The 13,381-nt window shown below is 37.6% G+C and overlaps 1 protein-coding gene across 2 annotated transcripts in view; it reads right to left on the bottom strand.

Annotated features, from left to right (window-relative positions):
- Positions 1-371: 371 nt before the first annotated feature.
- Positions 372-13,381, bottom strand: part of YWHAE (tyrosine 3-monooxygenase/tryptophan 5-monooxygenase activation protein epsilon) — a 44,739-nt gene continuing 31,729 nt past the window's right edge. Inside the window, exons 2-7 of one of the 2 annotated variants that reach the window (XM_067716724.1) lie at positions 12,139-12,338; positions 9,661-9,767; positions 8,597-8,803; positions 6,127-6,263; positions 2,959-3,005; positions 372-1,337 (exon numbers count right to left, since the gene is read on the bottom strand). In XM_067716724.1, the coding sequence (XP_067572825.1) occupies positions 2,998-3,005; positions 6,127-6,263; positions 8,597-8,803; positions 9,661-9,767; positions 12,139-12,338 (659 nt within the window). In that variant the 3' untranslated portion in view covers positions 372-1,337; positions 2,959-2,997. The remainder of the gene's footprint in view (positions 1,338-2,958; positions 3,006-6,126; positions 6,264-8,596; positions 8,804-9,660; positions 9,768-12,138; positions 12,339-13,381) is intronic. The other variant, XM_067716723.1, reaches the window with a different exon arrangement.

The raw sequence follows: 13,381 nt of genomic DNA, 5'->3' as shown, positions 1-13,381 counted from the left end.
CTAAGAAGGATTATTCTGACACATTCACATATTCAGCCTTTCGTTGCACAACCCCAAAAATTCCATGCTAGATGATCCACAATTACACCTTGTATTATAAATACACACTTGCACTTTAATGATTAAAATAAACATTGTGTTGTTATCTGGTTTAGAAGACAGGATACTTGCGCTACTTATACTTGTTCTTCACAACCAGGTTACAGGTATTTTCCCCCCAGAAATATACATCATTTTTGGGAAACAGACAAGTGATTTACGGAAGGAAAAAAATAAATGGGATCTTTTTCACATTCAGGCAAACAATATAATCAATATGTTCAGACTAGAGATTTTATTTTAGAAGGATAAAGGATGGAGGCGCAATGATGTTTGGCATTTTTAATTTAGGTTTGTTTTATTTAAGTTTAATGTTAATCCATGCTGTGTTTCAGTAAGAACAATACAGATTCTGTATCTGTGGCTCCAGTCAGATATCCAGTAGTACAAATTAGCTTCAAGTTACACATACTGAACAAAAGAGGTTGAGCGAGCGAAGGAGGGGAGGGGCGGGGCCCAGGGGGAGAGGGAAGGAGAAGAAACAAAGAATTGAACACGCATGCAGGCTTTTCCATTACCACCTTCAATGCTAACCTGCTTCAGAGGGAGAGTAAAGTAGGCAAGAATGAGCAGCCACGGATTGTTGAACTGTTACCAGCACCATGCTTTTCAGCAACATTTCAGCAGAGTTTGAAACACTTTTTACAGCAAAACCATTACAACAAACTCCCCAAACCACCTTTAACCACCTCAAGCTAACATCCAATTATTTTTAAACATTGGTATAAAGTTCAATTTAAACAATTAGAAAAAGGGAAAATGATACCACATACACCTCTATAGTGTGATTAACTTTTCTCTTAGATGCTTGCATCACCTAAAAGTCTAATGGCTTTCGAATGTAATTTCCATTTCTAATGGTGATCTTGCCACATCTGGCAGGAGACAATACAGTAATGCTGAAAAAGCCTCTATGCAGTCCTGTTAGTGTCTTAAAGAACCTAAAAGCTGGGACCAGTAAAATCCACAGAAATTCACTCTTGCCTTTAAGAACTTTTGAAAACTGTTTTTTTTTTTAAAAAAAAAAAAAAAAAAAAAAACCAACAGGGCAGGAACCTAAATTCTGAGACCAAATGTAAAAGTCAGATTTGGTGGTTCTCAGTGACAATGGGGGAATTTCCAAGAGGGGTGGGATGGGAAGGTGTGGGGTGGTCAGAGATGGTTTCTCTTGTTGGCTTTTATGTCTCACTGATTTTCATCTTCCACATCCTGCAGCGCTTCTTTATTCTGCTCTTCACCTGCAAAGAAGAATGACAGTTAATTATTTCATAATGACTAAACTAGGCTGTTGTGGTCACAAAGGTATCATTCCAAGCATAAAGACTCCTTATATTTGCTACAATTGGTTTGAACACAGACAGGCAAAGGATTTCTACCTTGACACCTGAGATGCCTAAGCCAAGAGGTGCTGCTGGATCAAGGTCCTGAATGATCAACAGGATGAAAAAAAACTGATGCATAGTAAAAGTCAGTGTTTTTATGCTAAAAAAGCTCTTAGACAGACAGCCAGGTAACCATATTGTTAAAATGATTTTCAAGCTTTCATGTATATCTTGAGTCAAAATACTCTTTCTCAATAACCTCACCTCTTCAAGAACCAAGAGTATGTTATAATTTTTTGCAAAATATAATTTTTCTGCAGGCCCCATTATTAGAAATGTTTCAGTAAGAGAACTGAGCAGTAAAATTCTTCAAAGGAGTTCTATAGTTTTAGAGGGAGGATTCTGCTTTTGTAAACGAATATTTTACACATTTTGTATCCTGGACAGTCACACCAAACCATAATCACAATTTCTCACTCCAGAGTGGAATAGCATGCTCAAAGTAAACCAGACCACTGAGGTTATTAAAGAAGGGCATTTGGACCAGTTCTCTCATGCCACTTTTCTTTTCCCTTTGAACACGATGATTAGCCTGAGGAGTTTCAACTGCACTATGACATGCAACAGAAAGCCAGCCTATTTACCAGAGAATCATCTACCTATTAATAAGCATTAAATAAGTCAGCCATAATAAGGAAGCATGCAGGCTTCTGCCAAAAAATAAACGTGTAAAAGTTACATTCTTCTTCTTTAACAAACCACTTGTAATTCCTATGTAGTTATTAGTTTGATCAAAATAAATGAAAATCAATTAACTAACCCAACAATCATTATATGATAGTTCAGACAACCCATCCATTCATAGTGCTTGTTAAATTACTTAATTAGAATGGACAAATGACACTAAGACCGGCTGCCTACAGACATAAAGCAAAACTCTGAGGAATGCTTTTAAACAGTCTTAAAGACCTTGATACAATAAATGCTGTCATGACAATAAGGGTTAAGTAAAGATAGTTTCAGTCATTTTAACATTTTTGTGATAAAAATATTTGACACTGATTGTGTAAAAGTACTTAATGTACATGAAGATTTTTGAATCACATTTAGAAAAAGTCGTGCAAGGAAAGACAAAAGTAACTATTTACTGAGGGAAAAAATGATGGTCCACCCAACTGTTCCCCCAAAGAATAATGTATTCAAACTTAGGAAATGATAGGAACGTTCACTCATTTTTAACAGCCATACACTGCCAAAATATGGTTAACATACAACAACAGAGCACACTCTAATTTACTCATAAGCAACCATTAGATTTGCCAAAAGTTCCAAGTAACTTTGGCATAAAAATACTGTCACATAAGTCACACCCAAACAGAGGTAGACAGGGGTAGCAGATCATAAATGTCTTAGAAGGTTTCACATCCTGGAATGTAGAACAGGCAGTTTTTTAAGCGACAAGATGATGATATGCAGGCATGATTAGTGAAGAACCAAAACTAAAAGCAGAATTCACTGTGCCATGATAATGACTTACAAAGTAGAGTTTTTAGGAAAGGAAGAGTTGGATTTTCCTTTAGGAATCTATATTGCAAGGAGAAAGGGAGGGAGAACAATCATATGAAAGCAACATTACAAGAAAAATAAACCAAGAGCAGGACAAAGGAAACATCAATGATTTAGGGGAGTCAGATTTTGATCCTTTTACTTTGTATGAACTTCACTCTAAGAAATAATCTGTTCCTTTTTAAGAGGATGTAATAATATCCTCTTAAAAGGTATACAGAAGGGGGGCAAAAAGGGTTCTTCAGATACATATTTCTTTGCCCAGTTTCTAGATTTGGAGGGGAGGAGGGGAACGGGCAGAGCGAACACATTTCCTCTCTATGGACTTGTGTATTTAACAGTCCTCTGACCACAGGTTAAGAGAAAAGGACTGAAATCACTTGATGAGAAAAAGTGGTGCTCCCTTTAAAGAATTATGTTTCAAAAGACCCAGACAGACATTAACATACTCTGCTGTTAATAACATATAAACGTGTAAGTAAAGGCTTGTGAATATATACTTCTTCCTTTAGAAACCCTCAATTCAAAAGGTTTTTGACACCATTTTTCATATTTAAAGTAAAAAAGGAGAAAACCATCTAAATAATCCTTAAAATAAATGCAAGTAACATCCTGACCAATTTCATGACCAAAATTCTTCTACATTCAGCATTGATTCTAAATCACAAAACCAATTTAATGAAACATGTAATACTCTACCTTTTAGCAAAACTAGCAAATAATTTCCTAGTACCGACAACAATTTGTAAATCCAGATAGCTTAATATTGCTAAAATTTCAAGATAGACCACTTGAATTTTTCACATTAAACTGCTTCTTAATTCCAAATATTTTGTGACAAACCTCTTAAATGAAAATCAGTCTGTTTCGACCAAATTTAATTAATTGGTCAATTTACAAAATGAAAAGGAACTGATGCAACTGAATTTCACTAGATTTTTAAGTGTTTTAGGATTAAAGAGAAATCTACCCTAAAATGTAATAAAACATTTTGTACAAAGAACCTTCCCAACTATGAAAACATAACAAATCTAAAGATACCCTATTTTTAAATGATCCATTTCATAAAACAATGCTCAATAACCAAGAAAAAGCATATCTTTGGTTCTGTATAAAAATGGAGTGACATACAGTCTACCCTCAATCAATTCCTGGTTATGAGTGATAATGAAAAATATAGACTTTATTTTTGTAATCTAGCAACTTAGTTATAAGAGCTGGGATCAAATGTCTAAAAAAAATTGCTTTTCAAAGTCACCTTCTTTTTGTTACTTTTCACCCTCAAAAAAACATCCCCAGAGGTCAAAGAGGTATAGAGCTTACTTATAGGTCAATAACCGCTTACCAAACTCTCCACATGCTTTCCTTTTATCCCCTCAAACAGGCAGAGATATTAGTCTTCTCTGAGCTGGGGGTGACTGTGAAGAGTCCACAGCTATTTGGCCATTCTTCTTAGTAGTTATTGTTAGAATACAATAGAATTTAAAGCTGGAAGGAACCTTAGTCATTAGTTCAGAGATAGTTAAATTGGTTTTGAGTCCCACAGACTGGTACTGGTTGCCCCTCAAGTGCTGTGTTGAATGAAAAGTCATCTGTGACTCCATCTGGCTTTGTCGGTAAAGTGTGCAAGTAGGTCACATGTGCCACATATCTCATGCCAACCCTAGTCAAGTTTCTAAATAGTTCATCAAGCTGGTGCACTTTAGAAGCTGAGTCACCTAATTCTCACTTCAGGACCATGACTCAAGGTAATTCTAAAATCTGACTCTATCCTTCCACTGCCAACCTACATGCCCTGACACCCATTTTCAAATACATCTTTAAAAAGTATGCTTCCAAATACAGTACAACATGTTGGTTTGACCAACGGAAAGTACAGCTAGCCTCAAGCAATACAACATATGCTTCAGTTTGGGTAATACACTCTTAAAGGATCTGTAGCTGAAAATGACAAGAAACTTTATTTCCACTCCCCATATCACCACCACCAATTACAAAAACTCTCATAATTATCATGCCACACTAGTTTGTGTCCATCTCCCTGTCCCATCCCCCCTCCTTCAATGATGTATCATGGATTAAAACAATTCTTTAGAAATGGGCAGAATAAAATATCCTTTAAAATCAAGAAACGTGACAAATTTGGCCTTTTACAACTGGAAGAAACATTAAGCAGCCACCCCACCCCACCGCCCATCACAAGATTAAATTTTATAAAATATTCTAGTAACTATTTACAACTGCAACGCTAGAAAACAAGACACTACACAGACCTCTTAAATAAGGACCTATGGGCAGGACATGCCATTTGTTGTGTAGAATACAGAGGTAACACTAGTTCTTTTTTTAGATAAAAGATTTCCACACAGAAAAGATGCTTCATAAACATCTGCTTATAACCATCTAGTTGTTTTTGGGTTTTTTTTAACATCTTTATTGAAGTATAATTGCTTTACAATGGTGTGTTAGTTTCTGCTTTATAACAAAGTGAATCAGTTATACATATACATATATTCCCATATCTCTTCCCTCTTGTGTCTCCCTCCCTCCCATCCTCCCCATCCCACCCCTCTAGGTGATCACAAAGCACCGAGCTGATCTCCCTGTGCTATGCGGCTGCTTCCCACTAGTTATTTTACGTTTGGTAGTGTATATATGTCCATGCCACCCTCTCACTTTGTCACAGCTTACCTTTCCCCCTAACCATCTAGTTTTAACCTGAGGATTACCACTCAGCCAAAGCAATGATCATGACAATCAAATACAATTAACCTTAGACCCCCTAAAATTGAATCTGAGTAATGATAATATGAACTGCTTCCTCTCCCTCCATCTTTCAAAACACAGTGTGAGAGAAGAGGTAAACTAAGTTTAGCAAACAGTATTAGAGGCAAAACTTTAAATCTTTGAATATTAACAAAAGATCCCCTTTCCCAAACAGGTCTTTTATCATCTTACAGACCAAAATGGAAGACTGTACTTTGATATCATTTCCGGTAAAGGCAGTAATCAAAATTTGATAGTCTGGAGGAAAGGCTGTTGAGTCTAAATTGTAGCTTAATGTAAAGAAATTTCAACTTCTAAGAGTAAACAGATCCAACAACTGAAAGAGACAACACTTTAACTTCAGTCTCCTTACCATCACCCTGCATGTCTGAAGTCCATAGTGTCAGATTATCACGTAACAACTGCATGATAAGCGTAGAGTCCTTATAGCTTTCTTCACTCAGCGTATCCAGTTCTGCAATTGCATCATCAAAAGCTGCTTTTGCCAACCTACAAGTGTTTACATAAATGTATTACAAAAATAAACTAAAAAAGTCCAAAACCAGAATTGGAAATGACATAAGTTAAATTTCAGTCTTTTCTTCAGTTATCACACAGTAATATCGACACTGAATGCTTGGGTTTAGGCACTGAAATAAAGGAAAAGCAGATGTAACTGATGAAAATTAACTTCCTATTAATTCCCTTTTTAATTTTGTAATCCAGCAACTTTGGAACTAGTGGAACTTTTGGAGTTCCACTTATGACTATGCTTTTGACAAGCAGACCAAATCCCATTCTAATCCACCACCAAAATACATGCATATTAAAGGTATTTCCAAATTCTAGTCAACAGTTCACCAAAGTTTTAATGCAAAAAGAAAATTCTGAGACAGTATCACAATTTAATCCAACAGAATTTAATGTTAATGGAGCAAGGAAGAAAACTAGGCAATCTAGAACTCACAAAAATGTGATCACATAAGCGAATTACTACAGTTAAAATGAAACAAAATTCACATTCACTTATTGAGTACTGTGTACTATGTACACCAAGTGACGATGGACACGGGTGGGGAAAAGAAAAGAGGAAAGAGAGACATAACCTGGGTCCACAATGAACTTTTTAAAACATCTAAGAATAGAGGGACTGACACATAAATACTATAATAGGAGGATGAAGTGCTATCCTGGAGAAAGTACTTTAGGGACCCAAGAGGAGGAGCAAATGGGGAAGTCATATTTGAACTAATTAATGGGTAGGAAAAGAGCACAAATAGCACACTTCCAATTAAAGCAAAAGCATGGAAAGGACTAAGTTGAAGCTACGTGTGGGACAGCTAGCCTGGAGAATGGCAATGAGAGATTCAACCAGTACTATCAGCTAAACAGCTATAGCTTCTTTATTAGTCAAGACATATTACCTGTTTGGACAAACTCGACTAGCAACATTTAGAATATTTTCAGATAAATTAATATTTATTTGCACTCAAATGAATCCACCTTACATCAGGAAAATCTCTCCTTTCATGGAATATGTGATTCCTACATACTCAAGAACACTGAAGTTACAAAGAACAAATACATTATTCCTATTATATGAGATATCTAAAATAGGCAAACTCATAAAGACAGGAAGTAGAGATTACCAGGGACTGGGGCAGAAGGAAATATGGAGTTATTGTTTAGTGATCAGTTTGTTTCAGGTGATGAAAAAGTTTTAGAAATAGTGGTGACAGACAATACTGTGTGTGTACTTAATACCACTGAATTGCACATTTAAAAACAAAATGCTAGGGCTTCCCTGATGGCACAGTGGTTAAGAATCCGCCTGCCAATGCAGGGGACAGGGGTTCGAGCCCTGGTCCGGGAAGATCCCACATGCTGCAGAGCAACTAAGCCCGTGTGCTACAACTACTGAGCCTGCGCTCTAGAGCCCGCAAGCCACAACTACTGAAACCCACGCACCTAGAGCCCGTGCTCCGCAACAAAAGAAGCCACCGCAACGAGAAGCCCACACACCGCAACAAAGACCCAATGCAGCCAATAAATAAATTAATTTAAAAAAAAAAGAACGCTAAACTTCATGTTATGTATATTTAAAAAGTAAAAAGCTATGTACATAAAGATATTTCTTAAATTTATATGTGTATCAAAAATTGGGAACAGCGCTTCCCTGGTGGCGCAGTGGTTGAGAGTCCGCCTGCCAATGCAGGGGACATGGGTTCGTGCCCCAGTCTGGGAAGATCCCACATGCTGCGGAGCGGCTGGGCCCTTGAGCCATGGCCACTGAGCCTGCGCGTCCGGAGCCTGTGCTCCGCAATGGGAGAGGCCACAACAGTGAGAGGCCTGCGTACCCACCCCCACCCCCACCCCAAAAAAAAAAAGGTAACAATCTGAAGTATAAATGGGGGAGTACTTTTACATACGTCAATAGGATGCCAAATTTTATGACAGAAAATACAAAATGACATGTACACTAAGAGCATAACTATATTAAACACATGCTATAAAGACTGAAAGCTAATATACAGAAATGAAGATAATTCTATGATGAAAATTTCTCATTCCTTCCTCTTACTCTGTAACAAGATTCTTTTCAATCTACCAATCAAATTTTTCCCCATCAACATAATTATCCTAACTGCTATCCTAGTGAAATGAGATAGGTCTGTCTTTATATCATTCAAAACAGCTGCATTAAAAGCCAGAATAATTCTTTATTACAGGACCAAGCCAACGAAGGCAGTCCCAAGGAACAAGACAAAAAACAAGTTGCTATTCTCCTTTGTAACCCTTTTTTACTTTCATAGTGAGAGCGTTTGTTCTCCTTCATGACCTACCTGCAGGCACGGTCAGGGGAATTAAGAATTTCATAGTAGAATACGGAAAAATTGAGAGCAAGACCTAAGCGAATGGGATGTGTTGGTGGAAGTTCTGTCATTGCAATATCACTAGCAGCTTTATAAGCCACTAGGCTGTTCTCCGCAGCTTCCTTCCTGTCATTTCCTGTGGCAAATTCAGCCAGATACCTGTGGTAGTCCCCTTTCCTAAAACAAAACAAAAACAAAACACAGAATTAGGAATAATGCTTTTTAAATAAGTTGTTACAAGTTTTCTGTATTACATAAGATCACATATGTGACAAAAATATGAAACCGGTATACTTCAATAATTTCAAAAAGCCTCTTTCAGGAATGACTGACTCATCTATTTAGTTTTCCTCCTCAGAGATTTCACATTGCCAAATATAAGCCAAATCCTAGAGAAATTAACTGAAAAGGCTCAAAAATCAACAAATTTATCACTTGATAGACGAGAATTAAATATAAAAAGTGGTTCCAAAGAATGGCACAACAGTTTGTTAATCATGAAATAAAACTTCCATATAAATTGTTAAGACTGAACTGTGGGGCTTCCCTGGTGGCGCAGTGGTTGGGGGGTCCGCCTGCCGATGTGGGGGACGCGGGTTCGTGCTGCGGAGTGGCTGGGACCGTGAGCCATGGCCACTGGGCCTACGTGTCCAGAGCCTGTGCTCCGCGGCGGGAGGGGCCGCAGCGGTGAGAGGCCCACGTACCGCAAAAAAAAAAAAAAGACTGAACTGTGTAATGCACTGCTTGTAGCTAGGGGGGCAGCCCCACACAAGCAAATGACTATGAATAGGTAAAGCAAAACTTAGTACATTTTTACAGTAATAGTTTGACCACCTTAAATGCAGTAATATTGACTCTTCTTAGCAGTGAATCTGCAAATGAGTATTCAAAAATTAATTTAATTCTTGAGACTCACTCCTCCCGTAACTATCTTTCCAACATTAAATAAAATGTTGTAAACCTACATAAAAAAGTGATGATTCTAAGAGAGCCAACATTTAATCTGACATTTTCCCTTCTAGTATAGAACCTACATTTTATAATAGAAAACCTTGGACTCGCCAGTGTTAGCTGCTGGAATGAGGTGTTTGTCCAGTACATCCAGAATGTCACAACAGATTAACTTTAGCTCAGTCTCAACCTGAAAAAAAAGTCAAAAAAATTGTTTAAGAAATTATATATAAATTACCACATTCTATCTCTGGTTTTGGAGAAGATAACATGCATACCCCTCCCTCTCCAAACCCCCCTTCCCTCTCTTGATAAAAAAGCAGAGACAAGCTGTGTCCGGTTAATGAAAGTCTTTCTTCCTATGTGCCATTACTTAAGTGCTTAAAAAAACCTCACAGTTCAACTACAGAACTAACAGTGATTACTACTTACTAAGTGCAGCACATTTATATTAAGTAGCTTCTTTAACGAGGTAGCAACTATTGTCTCCACTTAATGGGAAAACAAAGATTACTATATTCGTCCAAAGATCACTAACTTAAAGAACTTAAGAGGCAGAGTGAGAACTTGAACCCAGGTAAGGTTGCATGGTTAGTCACAGTTTGTAAGGGATGGAATAAAAATTCAAACCAAGGTATTCTGCTTCCAAGGCTCACATTTCTAACCACTACTATGCTCAACAGCCAACCACCTGAGTGGTAGATCCATAGCCAGTTACAACACCAAAAATCTGTAAACTAAAGGAAATATTGCCACTCGTCCCAATTCGTTTATCATGCCCAAAACGCACACTACTCCTAAACATATATACACAGTCTGCTTTCCATTTTCTATTACTACAGTGACATTGTTCAACCTTTCCAAATTCATTTCATGCCCTCTGGAACCTCCTCCTTCCCACTGTAAATAATTCGCCCACTCTCTCTTCTCCTATAATCTCTTTCTAATCCTAAGTAAAACCAGCTTTCTCCTGAATAAACTACCTTCTTTATGGCTTTTCAAGAAAAGATAGTCTGCTCTAAGAGAAGGATGATTTCTGACTCTCTTAACTCCTCACTGACTCAGTATGACTGCTCTCCTAATACTCCAAAACCCTTCCTCCTTGGAAGCTCATCCACTATGTTTTAATTTCTCAATTTCTGTTATTAGTAGATCTCCACAGGCTCTTCACCCACATTCACTGAGTATCTACAGCTTACCTCTCCAATTCCGGGTATCACATCAAGGTATTATCATGTTCGTTTCAACACAGTTCCTTCATCTCAACTCCATGACCCTCACTTGTCCATACTCCTAACTGTGCTGTTCTATCCTGGAAGTCTTAAATTCCAGCCTCTTGACTCTTTCATCTTCTCCCAATTTATCAGGTCCTCTCTTTGCTTCCTGCTTCCTTTCCTACTTATCCCAAATCCCACAATCTAGTTCACAGACTTACCTCTTTAGCACTTGCTCATTTCCTCATCCCTCTGAGACACCAAACTTGTCTACCGACAATCCATATTCTTTTTTCAACATATTTGAAAGTAATGGTCACACTGGTACCAGCTAACCACCTTCTCTGTAACCCCAGGTATGTTAATCACTCAGAACACCTCTGTTTTCCCATCTATGAACTGGAGTAATACCCTTTACACGGTCATTTAAAGATTAAATACAGTATCTTGCACAATTATATATATTACAAATATCTCCCCATGTTAGTCAGTAAACGTTTCCCTTTTCCCTCCCCCTACCAAATTTACTACTCCCCATGCTAACTTTGTGACTGCTTCTGTTATTTCCCTCACTGTACTCTTAAGAGTGTGTTTAGAATCAGTTCCACTAGAATCAGTTTCTCAACAGTGGGAGCTGTTCTATGCATAACAGGATGCTCAGCAGTATCCTCATTTCTACCCACTAAAATACCAGCAGAACTGTCAAGTTGTGACAACCCAAAATGCCTCTAGACATTGCCAAATATCCTCTGAGGAGCAAAGTCACCTCTGGTTGAGAACCACTGCACTAGATCAAACTTTTTTGACCAAAACCCACAATAAAACATTACATATCCGTATATACCCACGTGTAATATATGAAACAATAACTTTATGAAATAACGTCCAATGCCCTCGGATACTTTCTATTCTATTAAAAAAACAATGACTAGACTGATCTTCCATAAAGATATTAACTGTAACTGTCTCAACTTTGCACATAACACCTAGCAACTGGTGTGGCACATAACAGGCACACAAATATTTGTTAAATTGTCCTGAATGGTAATTTCAAGTCACTCAAGGAAGTATTTTGTAGTTACCACAATAAAAACAGAGATTAAATTAGTTCTTTACTTGTGTGGTGCTCAACACTACTCTCTGCAGCTTCCAAGGAAAAAAATTTCTTCTCCTCTGTCCTGAAATAGCCTATAATTCCCAATCCAGGTGGGTGAAAGATGTAAATACATTAAAATGTAAAATATACATTACACAGGTATACAACAATGTGTGTACTAGGCTATGATTTAAACAGTCCACCACCTAAGACATCATTCTTTAAACTTGTCTAGGATATGACAATCTCACCATTTGCCGATATTCCCGAATCATTTTTAGTTTGTCTTCTCCTCCCTTGTTTTCTTCTTTCTGTTCAATGCTGCTGATTATCCTCCAGGAAGCTCTTCTAGCTCCAATCACATTTTTATATGCAACAGATAGGAGGTTTCTTTCTTCAACTGTCAACTCCACATCCATCCCTGCTACTTTCTTCATTGATTCCACCATTTCTATAAGTGAAAATAAAATGAGACCGTACAAACTATGTTTTGTTGAAACATCCTTTTTTTTTTTTTTTTTTTTTTTTGCAGTACGTGGGCCTCTCACTGTTGTGGCCTCTCCGGTTGCGGAGCACAGGCTCCGGACGCGCAGGCTCAGCGGCCATGGCTCACGGGCCCAGCCGCTCCGCAGCATGCGGGATCCTCCCGGACTGGGGCACGAACACGCGTCCCCTGCATCGGCAGGCAGACTCTCAACCACTGCACCACCAGGGAAGCCCTGAAACATTCTTATCACAGTAGATCTTTTTGCTGTCAAGCTAATGTAAAACAAAGAAAAAAATTTTTAACAAAATAACTTCACAATCATCAAAACTAGTATGAGTAAAAAACTAAAACCATGTAAAAGATAAAGTAAATTAAGAGCCCAGAAAAAATAGTATCTAGAATATAAATTGTATGGAACCAAAATGACTTCATACAGTATCAAGTATGGCTTGGAGGCATCTCTCCCATATTAAGAGAACTAGGAGCGCACACCTATCTGTTTCCCAGTAAAAATAATTCAGCTGGCAGTTTAAAACAAAAGTTTTAAATTTACAGGCTCTAAAATGCATTTTCTCTCAAATAAATTATCCCCCAATTAAATACAAATAAATTGAACTTCCCCAAAAAGCAGTCACTGGAAAAAAGGGAATTCATTCATATAGCAAGCATATACTGAGCATTTGGTTAGTCACAAACACAAACTTATCTTTGGGTATTTGCAATCCTTCCTCCTTTAGAAGGGCACACTGTCCACTTCCTATGCATTCATTCATCAGTAAAGTTTTGTATGGTTCTTATTTGTCACCACTAGGTGGCGAGCAAAGAAAGGGGCCCAGATAAACCTTGGGTGATCCCAAGTATAGGAAAAAATAGTTAATAAAATGTACGTGAATGCAAAGGAAGAGCCAAAAACAGCTCAATAAACACTAACTGAATAAATAATGAAAACTATGCTTTTAGAAAAGACTAAGTGCCATATTAGCATGTGGCTCTCCAACTTTTACTGT

The sequence above is a fragment of the Pseudorca crassidens genome, chromosome 19 (genome assembly GCF_039906515.1).
Source record: "Pseudorca crassidens isolate mPseCra1 chromosome 19, mPseCra1.hap1, whole genome shotgun sequence".
Lineage (NCBI taxonomy): Eukaryota > Metazoa > Chordata > Mammalia > Artiodactyla > Delphinidae > Pseudorca > Pseudorca crassidens.
This window is presented reverse-complemented; position numbering and strand designations above follow the sequence as displayed.